Here is a 20,201-nt window from a genome sequence, read left to right on the forward strand (position 1 = left end):
AATAGCCTAAAATGTTTGAAGACCTAGGGAAAAACCATGTGTAACCTTGTCGCACCTTGGGGTGCAATTGATCTACCTAAGTGTTATAAATATGCAATAAAGACACGTAAATCAGCATTATGTCAAAAAAATGTATAACAGAATATGTAACAGTAGCCTAGCCTAGTTCACGATTTTTTTTAAATGTAGGCCTTACCTCTCATGGAAGCGTAGGCTATGCCTTATCCTTTGTTGAGGCCTTCCTTTCCTGCCTTCATGCTTATCTTGATATTAAAAAGGCAAGGGATGGCAGCCAGAACAGTTTTTTGGTATTTTAATTGGCCTGTTTTTAAAATTATGAAAGCTGATTAATGATATGATTGCATTTTAGGCCTATGTGTATGCGTGTGTGTGTGTGTGTGTGGTGTGGGGATTGCACTGCTTTGGTTATTATTGTTCAGTGACACATTTTTCACTGATTCACCTAGCTTGTTACATTACATTAGGCAAAGGGACAGAGGCCTATTTTTTTAATACTGTAGGTTGCTCAAATGGGCAACCTAAGACTATTGTTTCACTTTAAGAGCACACTTATGGGCCCAGGAAAAAACTAATGTTGGGAACACATGAACTCATATTTCGAAGATTCCATTGTATTTTATGTTTTCACCGAATCCATAGATAATCCAATTAAGGTTTAGGGCGACTTTCTTATTGGCTGTTTGATTTGATTGATTTATAGTTGATGTATTCAACATATTCTTTCTCTGTTACAGTACCCCAAGGTACAGTTCTTGGTCCTACATGAACTAACCTACCTCTATTTAGGCCCAGTCAACCATGTAGTTTTCTTTATTGTTACCTGATGATTTAGACAGCAACTACCTGTCCTTCCCACTAGTTTGGGTTTACATTTCTGCGTGTCCCACAGATTATTCCATCTCAGTTGAAGGAACAGTTTCTCCTTCTTAAACTCTAAGCATTTAAGGTTAATCCTTAGCAGACTGTATGGAATGTTACATTTCTCCAGATACCCTTGTGGCACAAAAAGTCATAGGGTCATTCCACGTCAATTCAACCAGGGCCCACGCACTTAGGTCTCAAAAAATTCTGAAAAAATGACCAGGTGTACCTATGTTACTCAGGAGACACACTGTAAAATTACTCTTATGTAAGATCAATACTTTCCAAGATACAGCCAGTTTCACAGGGGGAGGGGCAAAATCGTCACGTTTGGTCTGGATAATCCTGCATGGTCATAGCTGTCCCTCAAAGTTGATACAAAGTTAATTTTATTGGAGTTTTTGGCTGGGCTCTGTTTAAGCCTTCAGAAGACATATTTGTACTCAACATAGGCTCTTGATTTATTTTCCTTACTGAGATAAGTAGAAACACTCTCACAAAAAACAATGAACAGAAAATAAATTCCTTCAGGGTCTGAACAGCAGACCTTAGAAGTCTAAAAAATCATTTTGGTTCTCATTTTCAGAGCACCTAAACACCTTGTGGGAATATACAAAGATTTTTTAAAAGATTTTTTTCTTTATTCTCCATGATCTTTTCTTTCACCAATTTGACTTGTCTTATGCAAATCTTTCTTTTTCACTTTCCACCCCAAACATGGGCAAAATGCACCATTGACATCAATATGTTTTGACCAGGTGTAACATAGGTACACCTGGTAATTTTTTCAGAATTGTTTGAGACCTAAGTGCGTGGGACGTGGAATGACCCCATATTGTGTGGTTACATGTATGTGGTAGAGATTAAATATACCCACCATTGTAATCAGGAGAAATACTGTAGCCCTTTAAATAGTATACAATATAATTAATATGTTTGAGGGGAACTTCAAGAATATCTTCAAAATTCAACCCCAAAACCCACGAAAATATCAGTTTGTTGTAGATAGAGAAAATGACGGTGTATGACAGATGCATACTGTAATTTTATCCTCTTTCGTTCTCAATAAAAAAATGAATACATTGGTCACCTTTTGTTCAAAAGTTAGGTTAAACACTGCAGTAAAAAGTAGAATCAGATATAATGGTCAAGTAACATAAATAACATGTGTTAACCCTCTAAGCATGATGCATAGCTTAATATGGGATGTCTTACTAGAGGCTAAAATGAATTGTGGGGAGGAAAGAGAAATGGTGCCTGCCTGTCCGTGTGCTTCATTCTACTATTAAAACAAGAGTTAAGAGACATTGACACATGTGTTAGGTTTACGGATTTTTTAAGATTTTTTTACAATTTTTTATTTATAAATGTCTCAAACAATTTCAGTAATAACCAGGAACAAAAAATAACATAAACATAAACATCACATGGTGCCCTCAAAAATCCTTGATTTTTGCTCTGTTTCAAACCTCTCCGGTGAAATTTCACCAAATTAAGATTCAAATATCATCCTAGCAACATTCTGGACACTGTCCCTAGCAAAATCCTCGATGCTAACGCCACATACATACCAGATCTGTGGTGTGTGCATTCTGTCTGTGTGTGCATTCTGTCATGTCTGTGTGTGTGCCGGTTCTTCTCAGCCTAGCAGATGATGGGGTGTAAATGCTATTGGGATTGATGTGTCTGTATGTAGCCTACTGTGTAAAAAGAATAGGCCAAGTGTCTAGAAGGACAGAGAAGTGTCATGCTTTCTGCCTGACATGGGACCTGACTGGGAATGGTAAACCAAACTCAAAATAAAGAAATTGACAAATAAGAAAATTAGAAATGTAAAATGCAAACAAACTATTATCACTATAATTCCTGTCTCATTGTTAAATCAATATATGCACAGTTGGGCACTCACACAACATGGTTACCCAGTTGAGGATGATTGGAGATTACTCTCCACCTCTAGCACATCTTCCTCATCTTCCTCTTCATCCAGAAGCTACATATCTTCCATGTTCATGCCATCGTAGTCCTTGAGCTCATGTTTGCTAATGACCCTGAGCTCATCAGCAGTCGGCTGTGTTGTCCCTTTAAGTAACTCCATAAGTTGGGCCTATGGGTCTTCTCTCCCTTCATCTAAAATAATGAGAGGAAAAAAACACAAGCCTGATAGTGAATAGGTTGTTTGGTTTTATTATACATCACATCCACTTAAGCACCACCAACCATGACCCTTTTCACAATAAGTATTGTCACTGGAGGATTCACAGATTGCTTGGAGAAGTAACATTACTCACTGCTAACTGTGTGTTATTCCCTTGGCTAAACCATGCATAGCATACCAACTTGCAAGCCAAAGTTGATTCATGAACACGAGGAAGGAGATATGACAGAAAACATCTAGACAGCATATGCACAATAGTGCTTCATCAAGGCACCCAAAACACTAACCTTGTTGCCTGTGCTCCAAACCAACAGTAACATTTGTAATGCCATCCATTCATTTCTCTCACCAGGTCTTTTGGAACCAGTGCTTCCAGGTTCAGCGATATTTGATGACAGTATTCTACCACCCCTGCATAACTCTTATCTGTATGAGGAGTCTAGAAACTCATTCATTTACAGTTCTGCACATCTGATAAATAATGACATCTTGCAGAAAAGAGTAAGTACTTTCCATTCCATATCCATTACGAGAAAGTGACATGATCTGGGTTGGTTGATTAAGTGTGATGAATGAAGTTGCTTTTATTGCTGGTTCAAAGATGAAAAGGACTTCCCCAAGTATCAGATGATTACAAGTAGAGCTGTCCCAAACGATTTTTCGATTAGTCGACTAATCTAACAATTATTTTTTTCGATTAATTTAATGATTAATTTGTCCATTAGCGATTATTTTTCAATTCCCAAATATCAGAAAGTTTCTCATTAACATTTCATTCGTTTTTTTGCAATAACCTTTTTGTCATGTGTGAGGTGATGAGGGCTAGTTATTTTAGGGTGCAGCATCAGCATGGCGTATCAGACAGAATAGCCAGACATGAGATATGTACGATACCAGGGTTGTATGTTAACATTTTTGCACAAAGGTGAATAGATTTAGCCTAGAAATCTAGACGCACCCTAGCGGCCCTACCCTAATTACATTTGCTGCCAGGGCTAGTCTAGCAACTCTCCGTTTGCTTGTGAGCTCGAAAAATTAAACTTCTATCAGGCCAATCAAATCGTGTATAGAGTCGTTAGGCGGGCTTAACATAATGGTTGATGGCAGAGTTGCAACTGTTTGGCTTGAATTCCCTGCTACTTGAAAACAAATAAGATAATGTTGCTGTTGGCGAACACTGTGACACGAGTGAAGCTTTTATTAAGTTGGCAAAAGTTTGAACTAGCCATCTTATAGCGCTGTCCAGAGGGAATTTGAAAGACAACCGACCGATTATCCCGCCCCTCGGACTGAGCACTGCGAACGGTGAGTGCCCAGACCCTACATTTTAATGTGGGTCTGGCTCATCAGACTAGAATAGATTGGTAGCACCAGCCACAAAATCTGCAGCATCGTTATAAAACCTTTAAAATCTCTAAAATCACAAGTAGGGCAGTTCATCACAGTTCATCAATTGCCTTATAAAAAGTCATGCACACCTGTAGGCTACATTGTATTTGGGAAAGGCAGTATCAGCATGATTTATATTATTATAATCAAAGGAAAAGAGGTCATGTCATGGGTTTTTGTGAATGTTTCTTACCACATATGCAAGATTTTATTCATGTTCAGGCTAGTTCATATAGTCTTTTGATTAGATTAGAGTATATTCAATTTTACTGTCATTGTACACTACCAGTAGCCTAAAACGAAATGCAGCTGTTGTCTACATCTAACCAGTGGTGCAAATGAGTAGGTTTATGTCCAAAAGGGCATCCATGAAATGGGTCACTAGACTGTTCCATAAACACACAAGTTGAAGGTCTGTGGCTAAAGTCCCTAATGAAAAAGTTTTTTTTTTTTTTTTTCGAAACATTTAGCGTTCTTGGTTAGGCTAATTAAGCACTAGACCCAGTCAGCCAGACTAGTGTTATGTTGCGCATGAATCATGAAATGGGTTCAAATTTGACAGATAGAAGCGAACATTGTCAGCGGACTTTTTTCTTTGACGTTTTAACTGAATGGTGGTGTCTGGGTTTTCAGTTTGTTTTAAACTAAAAAAGCAAAGGGACAAGGCGATTGTCAAAGACGTTTACAGAGATCTGAAGAATGCACCTCGGTAAGATACTTTCGCTTTAGGCAAAACACTTGATGGGCTCGGGAGAATAATTCGCAAGCTGTTGTAGGATTGTTTGGATAGCCTATGTACACACACGTGAGCATGCTTTTTTTTTTATCGCGTAGACTATTACGAACAAGTTGGAATCAAAGCACATCGATTCTCCTCTCACGTAGGCTACCCTACGCACTTCAAACAAACAAACAAACAAGCGTCTTATTCTCACACATGTATAGCCATAGGAAAAACTGTATCACACTAGTGTTCCGTTGGTAGCCTAATGATTAACCTATGATTAGGCCCAATTCACACCAAAAATTTGCGATGAGATGAGCTGCAACATTCTATAAACCAACAACTTGCTGCAACATTTTAAAACCTTGCAACTGTGACTAGGCATGGTGAATGTTTAGCGACGGCTTGCAACGTTGTGCAACATCTAATTCACAGTGCTGCAACTCCTTTCTGCAACGGTTTTGTCTCATTGCGAATCTTTGTTGTGAATTGGGCCTTAATCATCCATTGCACAGAATGTTTTTTGTAGCACGTGCAACAAATATGTTTAGCTACAACTCTGGATACATCTCTCAAAGTAGACTAGGCAGGATTTTGGAAAATGTGCTTATTTAAAGTCCCGAAGGCAAATCATGTTAATTTTTGGCATACAACATTTTTAGGGGTTTTGAAGGGTGCTGAATTCAAATCTTCTGTATGCCAGGCTTAAAAATGTCCCATAATGCCTCAAAATGGAGAAATCCAATATGGCCGCCACCACCAGGTCAAAATCTAATTAATCACTTATCTTTTGGACTATACAAGGTAAAAACCTGAATGTAATATGCTTTTATAGGTTTTGACATATAGGGAATTCAATGTCATGCTCAGATTTAAGATCAAGACAAGAGAAAATGCTTGAAATTAATGTACATGGTTAAAATTGTTGTCTCGGATAATGAATAATTCATGAAAAAAGAGGACTGACAGAGCGCACTGTGTCTGTCACTAGCGCATTCCCGCCAGTTGTAGAACAATGGGACCGGAGTTTGTGTTAAAAAATGGACATGATATACGGATACGAACTGGTGCGGTAAATGAAATGTTTCTTTGATGCATGTGAAAAAAAAGAATGACGATGTATTGGATTGTATACTTTGTATGGGAAAAGCAAAGGAATATTGAAATGTCATATGCGGTCATGGTATCGCTAAATGGTCTGATGCAAAGCATAGCGTCGGGGCGGTTGTGAGGGTTTCATGTGCGCACTTTTTACATCTTTGTGAGATCGCTCCAACTGTGCCTGTATGTTAGTTTGTATTATGTATTGAATGTTCACCTTACCTGTGGTATGCCTGTCTTCCGGGGTGCAGGGGTGCAAACAGGAGGGTAGGGGGTGGGACGCATTTAAATGGTCGGGGCGCGCTCCCGTAAGGGAAGCGCTCATTTAGGCAGGGGTGTTTAGGACAAATATTATTTATTTGTTGTTTAGGGTATGGCAGCGCATTGGGGATGTCGGAACACGATGTTGTAGAGTAGTGTGTGCGCTAATGCAGTTTATGGCTTAAAAGAATAGGTCAAAGGGGCGATTGATTATTCGCTGTGGTTTGGTTGGGACCGATGTCAGTGTCCAATGTCAGTGAGCGCTGCATTCGGGGTTCGCCTCTGTCGTGAGAGGGCGTTTGTGTGTGACGAGTGTTACTATGGAGGGCCTAGTTAGGCTCTGGGCTCATCCCCTGCAGCTTTCTCAGAGCAGTTCATGTGCCGGGGGCCTTGAATGCTGCGGCCAACATCTTGTCAAGAGGGGGCCCACATCCCGGAGAGTGGAGGCTCTAGTTAGCTTCTTCCTATTCACAAAGGCTAACTAGTTAACGTTTTTTTATTTTATTATAATATATTAATTATTCAGTTAGCCTCCCATAACAATCTTCACATGCTATTGTATTGTATTACAGATGTATTACATGGTCCTAAACAAATTGTTGTGATATTATGTTATAGTTTACCTGTTACTGCTGAGCATCATGTGAGGGGAGCGACATAATTGCTAAAAAGCGCCTACTCAGTGTATAGGTAGAGGGTGTGACCTCATTCAGGGTTACATATGAGTATTTGTGTGTATGGGTAAGGGTAGGGGTGGGATGGGCAAACATGTGTCATCATAGCACACTGACATCAAAACAATAGGCTCAGGTACAATATTTAATTAGTAGGCAAATCTAGTAGCAATAGCTTAAGAGTTTCAAGCATTTTCTTCAAATACTAAATAAATAGTTAAAATACAGATAAATAATATAAATAGATAGTTAAAATATGGTAATCAACCTTGCTTCTAAACATGTTTCAAGTAAATTATTTAGAAAGCCATCAACCTGTTTCATGATCCAATTTTAACCATGTACATTAATTTCAAGCATTTTATCTAGTCTTGATCGTGGGTCTGAGCATGGCATTGAATTCCCTATATGTGAAAACCTATAAAAGCACATTACATGCAGGTTTTTACCTTGTACAGTCCAAAAGATAAGTGATTAATTAGATTTTGACCTGGTGGCGGCGGCCATATTGGATTTCTCCATTTTGAGGCATTATGACATTTTTGAGCCTGGCATACAGAAGATTTGAATTCAGCACCCTTCAAAACCCCTATAAATGTTGTATGCCAAAAATTAACATGATTTAACATGATTAACCCCTTCAGGGTTAATTTCTTTTAAAAATTGACCTAGACTAAAGTGTGCTCTAGAATCTTTGGTTTAAATCGGGATGAAGGCTAGATCATTATGGGTGCGTTAATAAATCTACGTTGCGAATAGTCGATGCAGATTATTTGCTTCGACGAATTTATGTAATTGATTATGTCGACTACATCGACTAATCATCCCAGCTATGCAACTTTGAATTTTAGTCTATTTCTAGATACTGTGTCATTTTAAATTTAATGAGCAAAAAAGTCTATCATGCATTTTACCACAGTCTATCATGCATTTTACCAAAAATAATGGCATGTATATTAAAAGCAAAACTATTTAGATGATGTATTATAAGACACCCCCAATAATTGTCATTTTAAATCATTATACTTTGCCTTTTATACTTTATATGTTATCCTTCCAAATGCTAGGTTTTACCCACTTTTTTGTAAAGAAGAGAAATTAATTTGAATAGAATAGAATTTAGTTTGATTTTAGTTTAGATCAAGTTATATGGTAATAAGCACAGAACTGAGATGTATACTAGTGGCAAACCTCTCATTGTTGCCAGAACTCTTCTGGAAGCGACCAACATTGGCAAACTTTTGGCAATATTTTTTAGTGAACTCATTTGTTTCCCACAAATTACCCACGACTTTGCTGCAAATCTACCACAAATATTTCATTTTTGTAAGGGTATTGTTTAATTATTATTAAATATATCTGTAAATATATAAATTAGATGCTAAAATGTTTCTATTCAGTGAGTCTTGGAGGTGGGGTATTCCCAAATGGTTAGTCCCACTCACTGAAGAAGGTATAGCCCATTCCCTCTGATAGTCCTTTCATCAAGGAGCCTGATTTTACTCAGAGCAACAGTGTCGATGTTATAGAGAATTCAGCTCAGTTGCAACCAGTGCTGTACACCGCCAGTTCCTTGCTTTTCTGTTGTGGTGTGCTCCCTTAGCCTTTCCTCAATAGGCCTACCCACAAGTCAGTTTACCCATAGTTGGCACTGTGATTGACAGACATCAAGACGTGTCCACACGCATCTCTGGAGCTCACTGCTGTTCCTGCAGTTTTGCCTGGTCTGGACTGCAAAGTACCCAGTGGCCCTGAGGTGGCACTGCAGGCGTCTTGATGGTGGAGAGGCTATGTTTTGGCAGGAGAGATCTGCTCACTCGACCAATGAGGGGGGTAGCCAGCGATGGTAGCTGTAAGCAGAGAGTTGCAAGCAGAAAGCAGCAAGGCCGCTAAAAGGATTGAAACAGTACCTCATTTTTGAAAATTGGGCACATGGATCAAAAGTTGTGCATTAACGCAACATCCAATAAGCCAAAACACATAAATAAAGCGGTTGCTATGCTGGTTGCTAGGGTAATCATGCTGGTTGCTAGGGTCACATTATACTGGTGGTTGCTAGGTTGTTGCTAGGGTAACTAGGAAAACTGAGCCGAATTTCCTATCAGATATCCCGTCATACCTGCGCTGCACTCCAGCTCCACCGCCTTGGCGAAAAAGGGCTGTCTTGTGAGGCTGAGGGCTGTCGGCATACGTCCTGATCGAGGTGGATATGGAGGTCCTCGCCTGTGTGTCTCTCAACGATCCCTGGACCCTGTCGCTGCCTGTCTGGTTCCAGTGGCAGGCTCCGATGTGTTCTTCCAGCCCCGCGGTCCCTGCTCTCCCTGTCTCCGCTGGCGCGGAGCAAATCTGGAGTTTCTGCGGCCTCTCTGTCGGGCCTCCTCGCCAGCTGTTCGCCCTGACCCACCAGTTCCTGCTAGGTTTGGCCTGGTCAACGCCAGATCGCTTAGGAATAAATCATTTATCCTGAAGGAATACTTAATTTCCCGGGAATTGGACTTCCTCTTTATATCCGAGACTTGGCTGAGTGCTGGTGAGTCCAGTGTCTTCACAGAACTTTTACCTGACGATTGCTCCTATTTTAATTCTGACTTTAAATGCAAACAGTTATCGCTACCATCGACCACTAGCTTTGAACTAAGTCTGTTTGAGCTGGGTCTTTCTCACACGGTGTTGTGTGCGGTGGTTTATCGACCTCCCAAATATAACAGAGACTTTCTATCTGACTTTTCTATGTTCTTAGCGGATATTATGCCTAAATATGACCGAGTCCTTATTGTGGGAGATTGTAATATTCATGTGTGTTGCCCTGAGAACCCATTGGCACGAGAATTTTTAAACATTATCGACTCGTTTAATCTTGTACAGTGTGTATTTGGGCCTACACATGAACGTGGTCACATACTTGATCTTGTGTTATCTTACGGTCTGTCTGTTGACAATCTGGAGATCTGTGATGCATTTTTCTCTGACCATATGCCTGTACTGTTTGAAGCTACTGTTTGCTGTCAAGCAGCCAAACCTTGCGCTGCTGCTGCTCGTAGATGTCGGGTTATTAACCCTTCCACTGCTGCTCGCTTCACCACTGCCTTCAGTCAAAACTGTGTATTGCCTGCATCTGGGTATGATACTGAGGCTCTGAACTCATGGTTTCTCGACACCTGTCAAACTGCCATAGACATTGCGGCTCCATTAAAGACTAGACGGTATAAAACCAAGTCGGAGGCGGAGCCCTGGCTGAATGAAACAACCCGTGCTGCCAGACAGAATTGCCGAAGAGTTGAGAGAAAATGGAAAAAGGACAAATTACAAGTGTCATTTCAAATGCTGAGGGATTGCTGGCGTCATTACCAATCCGTTGTGAAAGAGGCTAAAAGAAAATATTTCTCTGATATTGTCCTGTCAAACTCTCACAAACCTCGTGTTTTGTTTAAAGTTATTAACTCTGTTTTAAATGCACCACAGACTGTTGGAATTGAGACCTCCCCAGCTGTGTGTGAAAACTTTCTTCACTTCTTTATTGATAAAGTCACATCTGCCAGAGCACTTATTTCACCACCTGCTATTGACCCTTCACTGTCTGTCCCCTTCTCTGCTGTTTTTGACTCATTTCAGCCTGTGACCCTGCCCTTTGTGCTGGATATTGTTGGTCATTTGAAGCCCTCGGGCTCGCCAGTTGATAATGTCCCTCCCCGACTTCTTAAGGAGGTTTTTCAGACTGTTGGACCATCATTTACTGCAGTTATTAATAGCAGTCTGACCTCTGGAGTGGTTCCAGGTAATTTTAAACATGCCGTTGTGCAAACCTGGGCTGGATTCTACTGTTTTGGCAAACTTCAGGCCGATATCCAAATTGCCATTTCTGTCTAAAATCTTAGAAAAGATTGTGTATTCCCAGCTCATGGACTTTTTAAATGAGCAAAATATTATTGAGATCTTCCAATCTGGCTTTAAAACATTGCACAGCACAGAATCAGCGCTTTTAAGAGTTTTTAATGACATCTTTTTAGCTACTGACTCTGGTCACTGCGTTGTCCTTGTACTGCTTGATCTGACTGCTGCTTTTGATACAGTGGACCATGAAATCCTAATTGCCCGTTTGGAGCAGTGGGTGGGCATCAGAGGCACAGCTCTGGAATGGTTCAGGTCCTACCTGTCACATCGAACCTTCTGTGTTAGTGTTGGTGACTCTGTGTCCTCCACTGTCCCCCTCTCATATGGGGTATCACAAGGCTCTGTGCTTGGCCCTTTTTTATTTTCTCTCTACTCCCCCTTGGTTCAACTCTCAGGAAACACAGCATTTCTTTTCATTGCTATGCGGATGACACACAGATTTATGTCCCTCTTAAAAAGTCAGATGCTTACAGTATTATTGTAAATTGTAGAAAAGCTACTGGACCGGATGGAATTTCTAACAGGGTTTTGAAATCCTGCGCTGCTCAGTTAGCTCCTGTGTTCACTTATATCTTTAACACATCATTGGCTCAAGAGACAGTTCCTACTTGCCTCAAGCAGTCTGTTATTGTTCCAGTACCGAAAAACAAAAAGTCCATCATGTCTGAATGACTACCTCCCAGTAGCCCTGACGCCTACAGTGATGAAGTGTTTTGAGAAGCTTGTGAAAAACAATATCTGCTCATCCCTCCCTGCCTCCTTCTTCCCCCCAATTTGCTTACAGAGCCAACAGGTCTACAGAGGATGCCATCTCAGACCTCATGCACACCACCTTAACTCACCTGGAGGAGGGGAATGGGAATTATGTGAGGATGCTGTTCATTGACTTTAGTTCAGCATTCAACACGATAGTACCTCTCACCTTGGTCACAAAGATGAAGGCCTTAGGACTGAACACCACCCTGTGTCACTGGATATTTGACTTCCTCACCAACCGCTCACAAGTGGTTAGAGTGGGGGTCTGACATCTGACTCATTAACCATCAGCACTGGTGCTCCCTAAGGCTGTGTTTTGAGTCCACTGCTGTACAACATCTACACACATGACTGCAAAGCCAACAGTAGTCATACCTCCATCATCAAGTTTGCAGATGACACAGTGATCTTGGGCCTGATTAGTAACAACAGTGAACAGTTCTACTTGGATCAGGTTGATGAGGTGGCACAGTGGTGTCAATCTAACAGCTTGACACTGAATATCAATAAAACCAAGGAAATGGTAGTGGATTACAGAAGGCAGCAGCAGAACTACAGTTACACCCCACTAATGATCAGCGGCAACCTGTAGAGAGAGTCACAAGTTTTAAATACCTTGGTGTCCACATTACTGAAGACTTAACATGGACTGTTAACACTCAATATGTTCTGAAGAAGTCCAGACAATGACTCTACTTCCTTCATCAGCTAAGGAAATTCAAAGTTTCTACATCCATCATGAAGGCCTTCTACACTTCAGCGGTTGAGAGTGTTCTAACTGGTAGCATCATCACCTGGTATGGGAACTCCACAGTTAGAGATTGTAGTACTCTGCAGAGAGTAGTGCTTCAGCTGAACGCATCTATAAGAACTCAACTCCCTGCTCTACAAGATATCTATTCCAGAAGAGTACTCCTAAGAGCCCAAAAGATTCTGAAGGACTCTTCTCATCCTAACAATGGATTATTCCTACCGCTGAAATCAAGAAGACGCCTATGTAGTCACAAAGCCAGAACTGAGAGACTCAGGAGAAGTTTTCATCCCCAGGCCATCCGAACTCTGAACTCACACTATACTGACTTTGCACACATTCACTCCTCAGCACTCTCAAACATTTCCCAACTCTGAACTCACACTATACTGACTTTGCACACATTCACTCCTCAGCACTCATGACCCCCCCCCCCCACACACACACACCCACACACACCTACAAGACTTTTAGCACTTTTACATCCCTCTCCCTATGCTACAGACCTTTTATTTATTTTCTTATTTCATCACACGTCAAAACACACACACACACACACACACACACACACACACACAATCTGACTTTCTCCAACTTTTTGCACACTTTTTATTTATTATTTTTGATTTCTCCTCCATCTACCCATGTCCTTTGATTGCCTAGCCTTTCTGCCCCCTCCCCCACCCCACCCCATCCCCAACACACACACTTACATCATCACTGTCATCACTTCACATACATACAGCACACTGCTTGCTACAGTAAGCCTCCCACTACATACTTGCTGCACACTGACCCCCACATACACAGCACATTGTCTTCATGTTACATACTCTTCTCCAACACACATCCTCTACATACTTACAGCACACTGCCCCCACCTACCCACACACACACACACACTACACACACACACACAGTCACTGCCCCCACCTCCCACCCCCTCACCACCACACACACATCTTCACTGTCATCACTCACATACATTACATACAGTACTCTGCTTGCAATAGTAAGTCCCTGCCCCCCCTACATACACAGCACATTATTTCATCAGGAAGCTTCTCCAACACACATCCCCAACATACTTATAGCACACTGCCCCCCATACACAGCACATTGTCTCATGAGGAAGCTTCTCCAACACACATATTGCACACTGCCCTCTCCCCACATACACAGCACACTATCCCATCTCCCCTGTCATCCCCCAACACACACACCAAGACCCCTGGCAGTTGGGTTAGCCCCTTGAGGCGGGATCGCCCAAGGTTTCTTCCCTTGGTAAGGGAGTTTTCCTTGCCCCCTGTTGCTCTTTGGTGCTCCTTGTTGGTGCCCTCCACCCAATCCCAATCCTCCCCCACCTTTTTATGCAACCCTTGCCACTTAATCTACTAAACCCCCTCTTCTACTGCACTTTTTACCCCCCATTAATGCACAAATAGGCTGACACCAGACATAATTTCACTGCATTTCTTACTTCCAGTAACTATATGCATGTGACAATAAACTTCCTTGTATCCTTGTATCCTTGTATCCTTGTATTAAGCCATTGCTAGAGTGCCTACATGACATTAAAGCCTGGATGTCTCTTAACTTTTTAAATTTTAATGAAAAAAAGACTGAAGTCATGGTCTTTGGTGGCACTTCTGTGACCCCCCTGGTTGATCTGGGTTTGTTAGCACAGTACCACAAGCCAATCATAACAAATTTGGGGGTAAAAGTGGACTCTGACCTTAAATTTGACAGCCAGATTAACTCTGTGGTAAAATCAAGCTTTTTCCAGTTGAGGCAGCTGGCAAAAATTAAACCAGTCCTTCAAAAACAGCACTTTGAAACAGTAATCCACGCCTTTGTGACCACCCGGCTGGATTACTGCAATGCACTTTATATGGGTGTTAGCGGGTCCTCCGTTGCTCGTCTGCAACTGGTACAAAATGCTGCTGCCTGTCTTTTAACTAGCACACGAAAGTATGAGCACATTTCACCTATTTTAGCTTCGCTCCACTGGTTGCCTGTCCATTTTAGAATTCATTTTTAAAACTCTTTTATTTGCTTTTAAAGCCTTGCATGGCCTTGCCCCACCTTACCTTTCTGAGCTGCTCCACCCATACACTCCTAGCCGCTCTCTCAGGTCAGATGACCAGCTGCTCCTGACAGAGCCCAGAGCCAGGCTAAAATCTAGAGGGGAACGAGCTTTTGCCGTTGCAGCTCCAAAACTATGGAACAATCTGCCCCTTCACATAAGACAGGCCCCTTCACTGTCTCTTTTTTAAGTCCCATCTTAAAACTCACCTGTTTTCTCTGGCTTTTAACCCCAGGTAGTGTGTTGATGGTATGTAGATGGGTTATGTGGGCAGTATATTTTATTTATTTGATTTGATTTTATTTGAGTGGTTTATTTGAGTTTTTATCTCTTTTTACTTTTATTTCAGTTATTTTTTACATTTATTTTAGTTAGTTTTTATCTCTTTTAATTTTAATACTTTATCCTATTATTGTGCTTCTGTGGTGTCATGTGTGTTTGTTTAAACTGTGCTATATAAATAAAGTGGATTGGATTGGATTGGATAACGGTGGCCAGCAAGGGACATGCGAAATACAGTTCAGTCTTTGGCGTTTGCATGCATAGAAAAAAAACATTAGCTTGGATTCATCTGCAGAATTTCCCCTACATTCAGCAATGTAAGTTACGAACCCATTTTCTACAAGTCACATGTCTTCCTAACATTCCGACATTGAAATTGTATTTGCACAGTCCAGGTTATAGGAGGGCGAAGTCCTGATTACCACTCAGCTTCTATCTGGGGCAAAAATATTAGAGCTAAAATTTCCTAGTCGTAACAATAATAATTAATTAGGACTATTTTCTGCTAAAAATTCATATTTTACGGTCAATGTAGGCTAAACTGCGAGACGTGTAAAAAAAGACAATTACACATTCACATGTCACAATCAGGAATTATTTAAACAAGGCGGTAGTTTCACATAGACTAATAAGTCTTTTATTTGTTGCACTCTCTGGCTAACAGCCTTTAAAGTAGCCTACAGATACATCAACTCTAGGCTCAATTTAATTTCCAGGGAAAGGTGATATCGTCCATCGGCACAACCCTAGCTCAAACGCTCTAGGAGCAGTAGCGGACCCTAAAATTCATTCAACCTGTATTTATTCTCGGAGGGTCATTGAGGGAAGCCCTCATTTTCAATGAAGCCGAGATTACAGAAACAATGAAGTAACAAGATGTAAAAAGAGAGAGAATAAAAGTCTAGGTATAGGCCTATAAATAAAATAAAATAAAACAAAGTAAAATAAATAAATAATAAGATAACATACATTACATTATAGAGGAGGAAGGGGAAAAATACATAAAATCTTAATAAAATAATAATAATTATAAAGACATTTACTTAAAGCAGGTACAAATTGACATAGGAAGGTTTGTAATTACAGATCTGAATTGATTATAGGAAAGTATAGAGTTCAATTTTTATATTACACTGAAGATTATTCCAGGAAGTAGGGTCTGATCTGGTCTGATAGGGACCAGAATTCTACACAAGCATGTCTTAAATATAACCTGGTAATTTCCCAACAATACCTTTGTAAATAAACAGATGCCAATGATTTTGTCTCCTCTCGGTCAAAGATGACCAACCCACCTTACCATAACGGACACAATGATGAGTGCTATAGCCATCACCAGTAATGAATCTCAGGGCAGAATGGTAGACTGAGTCCAGGGCTTTAAGTGAACAAGCAGTAGCATTTTTATATATCACATCACCATAGTCTAAAACTGACATGAAAACTGCTTCAACAACTTGTTTCCTACTTTCCATAGGGAGGCTGGCTTTGTTTCTGTAGAAGAAACCTATTTTTTCTCAGTGTTTTTGCTAGGATGGCCATATGGTAGTTAAATGTGAGTGAAAATAAGTGAATGGAATAATAATAATATGTACACTTAAGAAGAACAATAATGGCACTAGCATTTCTACAATACTGCACTAGATGCACTACACACACACACACATACACAAATACAGGCTCACACTCTCTGTCTCTCTGTTTCTCTCTCTCTCTCTCTCTCTCTCACGTACACACACATATGCACACACACACACACACCACATGTGAGTGCATTATTGAACGATAACATGTCATGGGTGTTGGAACCGTAGGTCCTGGGGGCCCGTCATCGCCGCTTGCAGCTATATTTTAGAAATTGTTTTCTGCAAAAATGATTAATAAGCCATTTTCTTTGCAACATTACATCAAGGATTGCAACATGTTGTCTAGTAGTAGTCTATGTCTGTCTGGAAATAAACAAGTGACATGTTTCTGCAGTATACTACCTTCCGAGTGGAGAAGAAAGAGAGTGGTTACACCGAGGAGGAACTCGAGGAGTCGTTTGGTTTCTTGTTGTTTGAGGATGAAAGCAAGGTATACACTGTAAAAAAACTGCTTATTTAATCAAATTTAACCAATCTGATATCAAGATCAAAAAATCGTTGGTATTGTTTTCAGTAAAAAGAGACTTACCTAGCACTTTGTCGTAAAATCATTTGACTTAATCTAAGAAGAGTTCATCCTGAAAACAAGCAAATGTAGGTTAAACTTTACTTGACAGTATCGACATAAGAGTGACATGACACTGTCATGAACGTGTCGTAAACAAGTCATAAACGTTTATGACATAACGCTTCTGTTATTAAGTGACATTCGTTTTTTTGTCATAACAAGTTGGGGTTAAAGTTAGGGTTAGAGGTCATGTGTCATGACCGTGTCATGTCACTCTTATGTTGATACTGTCAAGTAAAGTGTTACCCAAATTTGTTTGGCAGTGCCTTAAGCAAACTTGTCCTAAAAACAAGCAAATTTGTCTTGATAAGACAGTTTTCTTAAATGAAGTCAGTGATCTTTTGAACGCTCTGTAAGTCTTAATTATTTAAGTCTCAATTCAGTCGTAATTCATACTTAAAACAATACCAAATAGATTTTGTATCTTAATATAAGATTAATAATACTTGGTTAGATTTAATTTTTTGCAGTGTGGAAAATTACTTGTAAAATATCATGGTATGTAATTTTAAGATTGTTTTGATGCATTTTCAGGCAAACACACTTGGGGATAGTGGTTTACTCACTGGACACAGTTCATGCTCTACGCTTGGAGATCCTTCAAAGGGTAAAGGGATAACCCACTGTATACATTTACCATGTCATTGACGGTTTCAATTTGAATAGGCATGTGTGTCTGATTTTTGAATGGATATTACCACAGTAGGTCCAATTTAAGCTCATGTGTTTTCTCTCCAAGGATGTACAAAGAAGAAACACACACACACACACACACTCACACACACACACACACACACACAAGCAAAATAGAGAACAGTGGAATAAGGGCACATGTATACTGATCATGCGCATTAGTTTAGTGAAGAATATCGATGTACTGTACATTACTTAATTACAGTCAACACCAAACTACTGCTCTAAAGTAATATGTTTGTGTTCAGTAGAGAGATTAGGTCAAAACAGATGTTTGTTCTTCATCTGAATTGTTGTCAGCCTACATTAAGCGAGAACACAGAGTATCTTGAACTTCTCCTTAAGGCAGGTGTTGCCAAGATGTTTTGCTTTGCAGGTTAAACAGTGATATAATGGTCAAAGTCCACAGAGATTTTGCTGGTTTACATATTGCTGTTAACTATTAGTGGGATTCTGTTTGTTTAAGTGGAGTGGATCAGACAAGACCCCAATCTGTTATTGTCAGATTAGAATGGTAGACTGTGTCTGCATCATCAAAGATTTACAAGATGTTTTACAGTTTCACATTTTCTAATTATACACTGTTACTGAACAGTCCCATGGCCCTGAGTTTGGCAGCGATGTCATAGAGCATGCATAGTATTATAATTGCCAGAGAATTGCCAGGGGAAGGCGTGATCAGATGCAATAATTGGGTTGAGCCAGGTTGGATTCAGTTAATGAAAGGTTTAATTAAAGCTGACAATCAATGTAAATGTCTGTGTTGATAGAATAGTGTTGAAAATAAAACTACCCTTGCATTGCATTGCAATAGTTATACCCTGCAGTTGGTAGTAGGCATATAAGCAACAGCAGCGGCGGACTGATATTACCTAGGCTACTACTAGGTATCCCGATTGGAGTGAGCTTCTCTATTTACTTTTCGGCGCAGTACTACTAATCGGAGCAAGTATAATTCCGCCGCTGCTAAGAAACTAGTCCCTCAAAATGTAATACGATCATTGAAATGCAAAGATAGAATAATGTTAGAAATAAAACTATCAACACAGACATTTACATCGATAGTCTGGCGTTATAATTTATTTGCCTCGGGTGTACTGTGGAGTGGTTAAGGGTAAAACGTTTTTAGTGGCAGGCTAACACATACTGAAGATGCTAGCCTAGCACCTGCGAACTCTGCAATTAGAAGGACTGGATGAAACGTGTTGAAAACGGTCTCCACTGATAAATATCACACTTGCTAACTTGGAAATGAGGTTCTATGTCCAAAATCCTGAACCACCCCTTTAAATTCACGAAAACAGTGTTGTAGCTTTTCAGACCCGTTTTAAAAACTGTATAACATCTAACCAGGCTGTTAATTTAGGTAGTAGGCTAAAACGATTTTGAGCAAAACATATGCAATATTACATAATCAATTATGTGTTGCACTGAATCATGTCAAGCCGGACTTTTACATCTCTGGTTGGCGCTACGTCATAACAAATCACCACCAAAAGCTGCACTCGAACTCTGCACATTACCAATTTTCATAGGACGGCTACCAGACGACTTTCTGTGTTTCCATTGCTTAACATGACATGCTTCTCACTCGCCTGGACTGAGGATGTGCAGAACCGAAGCCGACTGGAAATGAGTTCAAAGTGACTTCACTTGTCTCTATCGAAGTCTATGGGGTGACTGTCCATTTCTTTTGAAATGTGAAAGTTTTGCCGAGATATGACCTCACTTCCTGTTTGTCGGTTTCACCACTGATTTCGGTTGGCTGTGACAGGGGAATGTCACAGCCAACTGGAATCCTTCCAGTAGCTTTTGTGAGACTTGGTCTGATATGTCAAGTTTTGTGAATATCGGACAAAATGTGTGACCTTTGAAACAAATAGGATTTAAATGTTTACTTTTGTAAGCTTCAGTCTTAAGAAGAATAATGATTAATAAAAACAATGGATTAATCAGATTTGTTTTTAATTTCAATTGTAACACGAAGAAAATGTGATGGTTTTACAAATACAATACCGGTCAAAAGTTTGGGGTCACTTCCATTTCCATTTCACTCCATTATAGACAGAATACCAGCTGAGATCAGTTGCATTGTTTTTTAATCAGGACAGCAGTTTTCAGATTACATTATGTGCTTACAGAATTGCAAAAGGGTTCTTGACTGTTGGCTGATGTTTAATACAATATCTACATTGCCCATTATCAGCAACCATTTATCCAATATTCCAAATGGGACATTCTGTTTACTTATCTGATAGAATTTTAAAGGCTAACTGAGAAAACATTGGAGATAACCTTTTGTAATCTGAAAACTGTTGTCCTGATAAACAATGCAACTG

At 40.1% G+C, this 20,201-nt stretch overlaps 1 protein-coding gene across 3 annotated transcripts in view; it reads left to right on the forward strand.

Moving 5' to 3' along the window:
• The window catches only part of LOC125303291 (protein TASOR-like), a 44,976-nt gene that overhangs the window by 13,929 nt on the left and 10,846 nt on the right, over window positions 1–20,201 (forward strand). For all 3 annotated transcript variants that reach the window (XM_048256957.1, XM_048256955.1, XM_048256956.1), the window contains exons 2-4: window positions 3,393–3,541; window positions 16,936–17,031; window positions 17,704–17,776. In XM_048256957.1, the coding sequence (XP_048112914.1) occupies window positions 3,393–3,541; window positions 16,936–17,031; window positions 17,704–17,776 (318 nt within the window). The remainder of the gene's footprint in view (window positions 1–3,392; window positions 3,542–16,935; window positions 17,032–17,703; window positions 17,777–20,201) is intronic.

This window comes from Alosa alosa, chromosome 11, assembly GCF_017589495.1.
Source record: "Alosa alosa isolate M-15738 ecotype Scorff River chromosome 11, AALO_Geno_1.1, whole genome shotgun sequence".
Lineage (NCBI taxonomy): Eukaryota > Metazoa > Chordata > Actinopteri > Clupeiformes > Clupeidae > Alosa > Alosa alosa.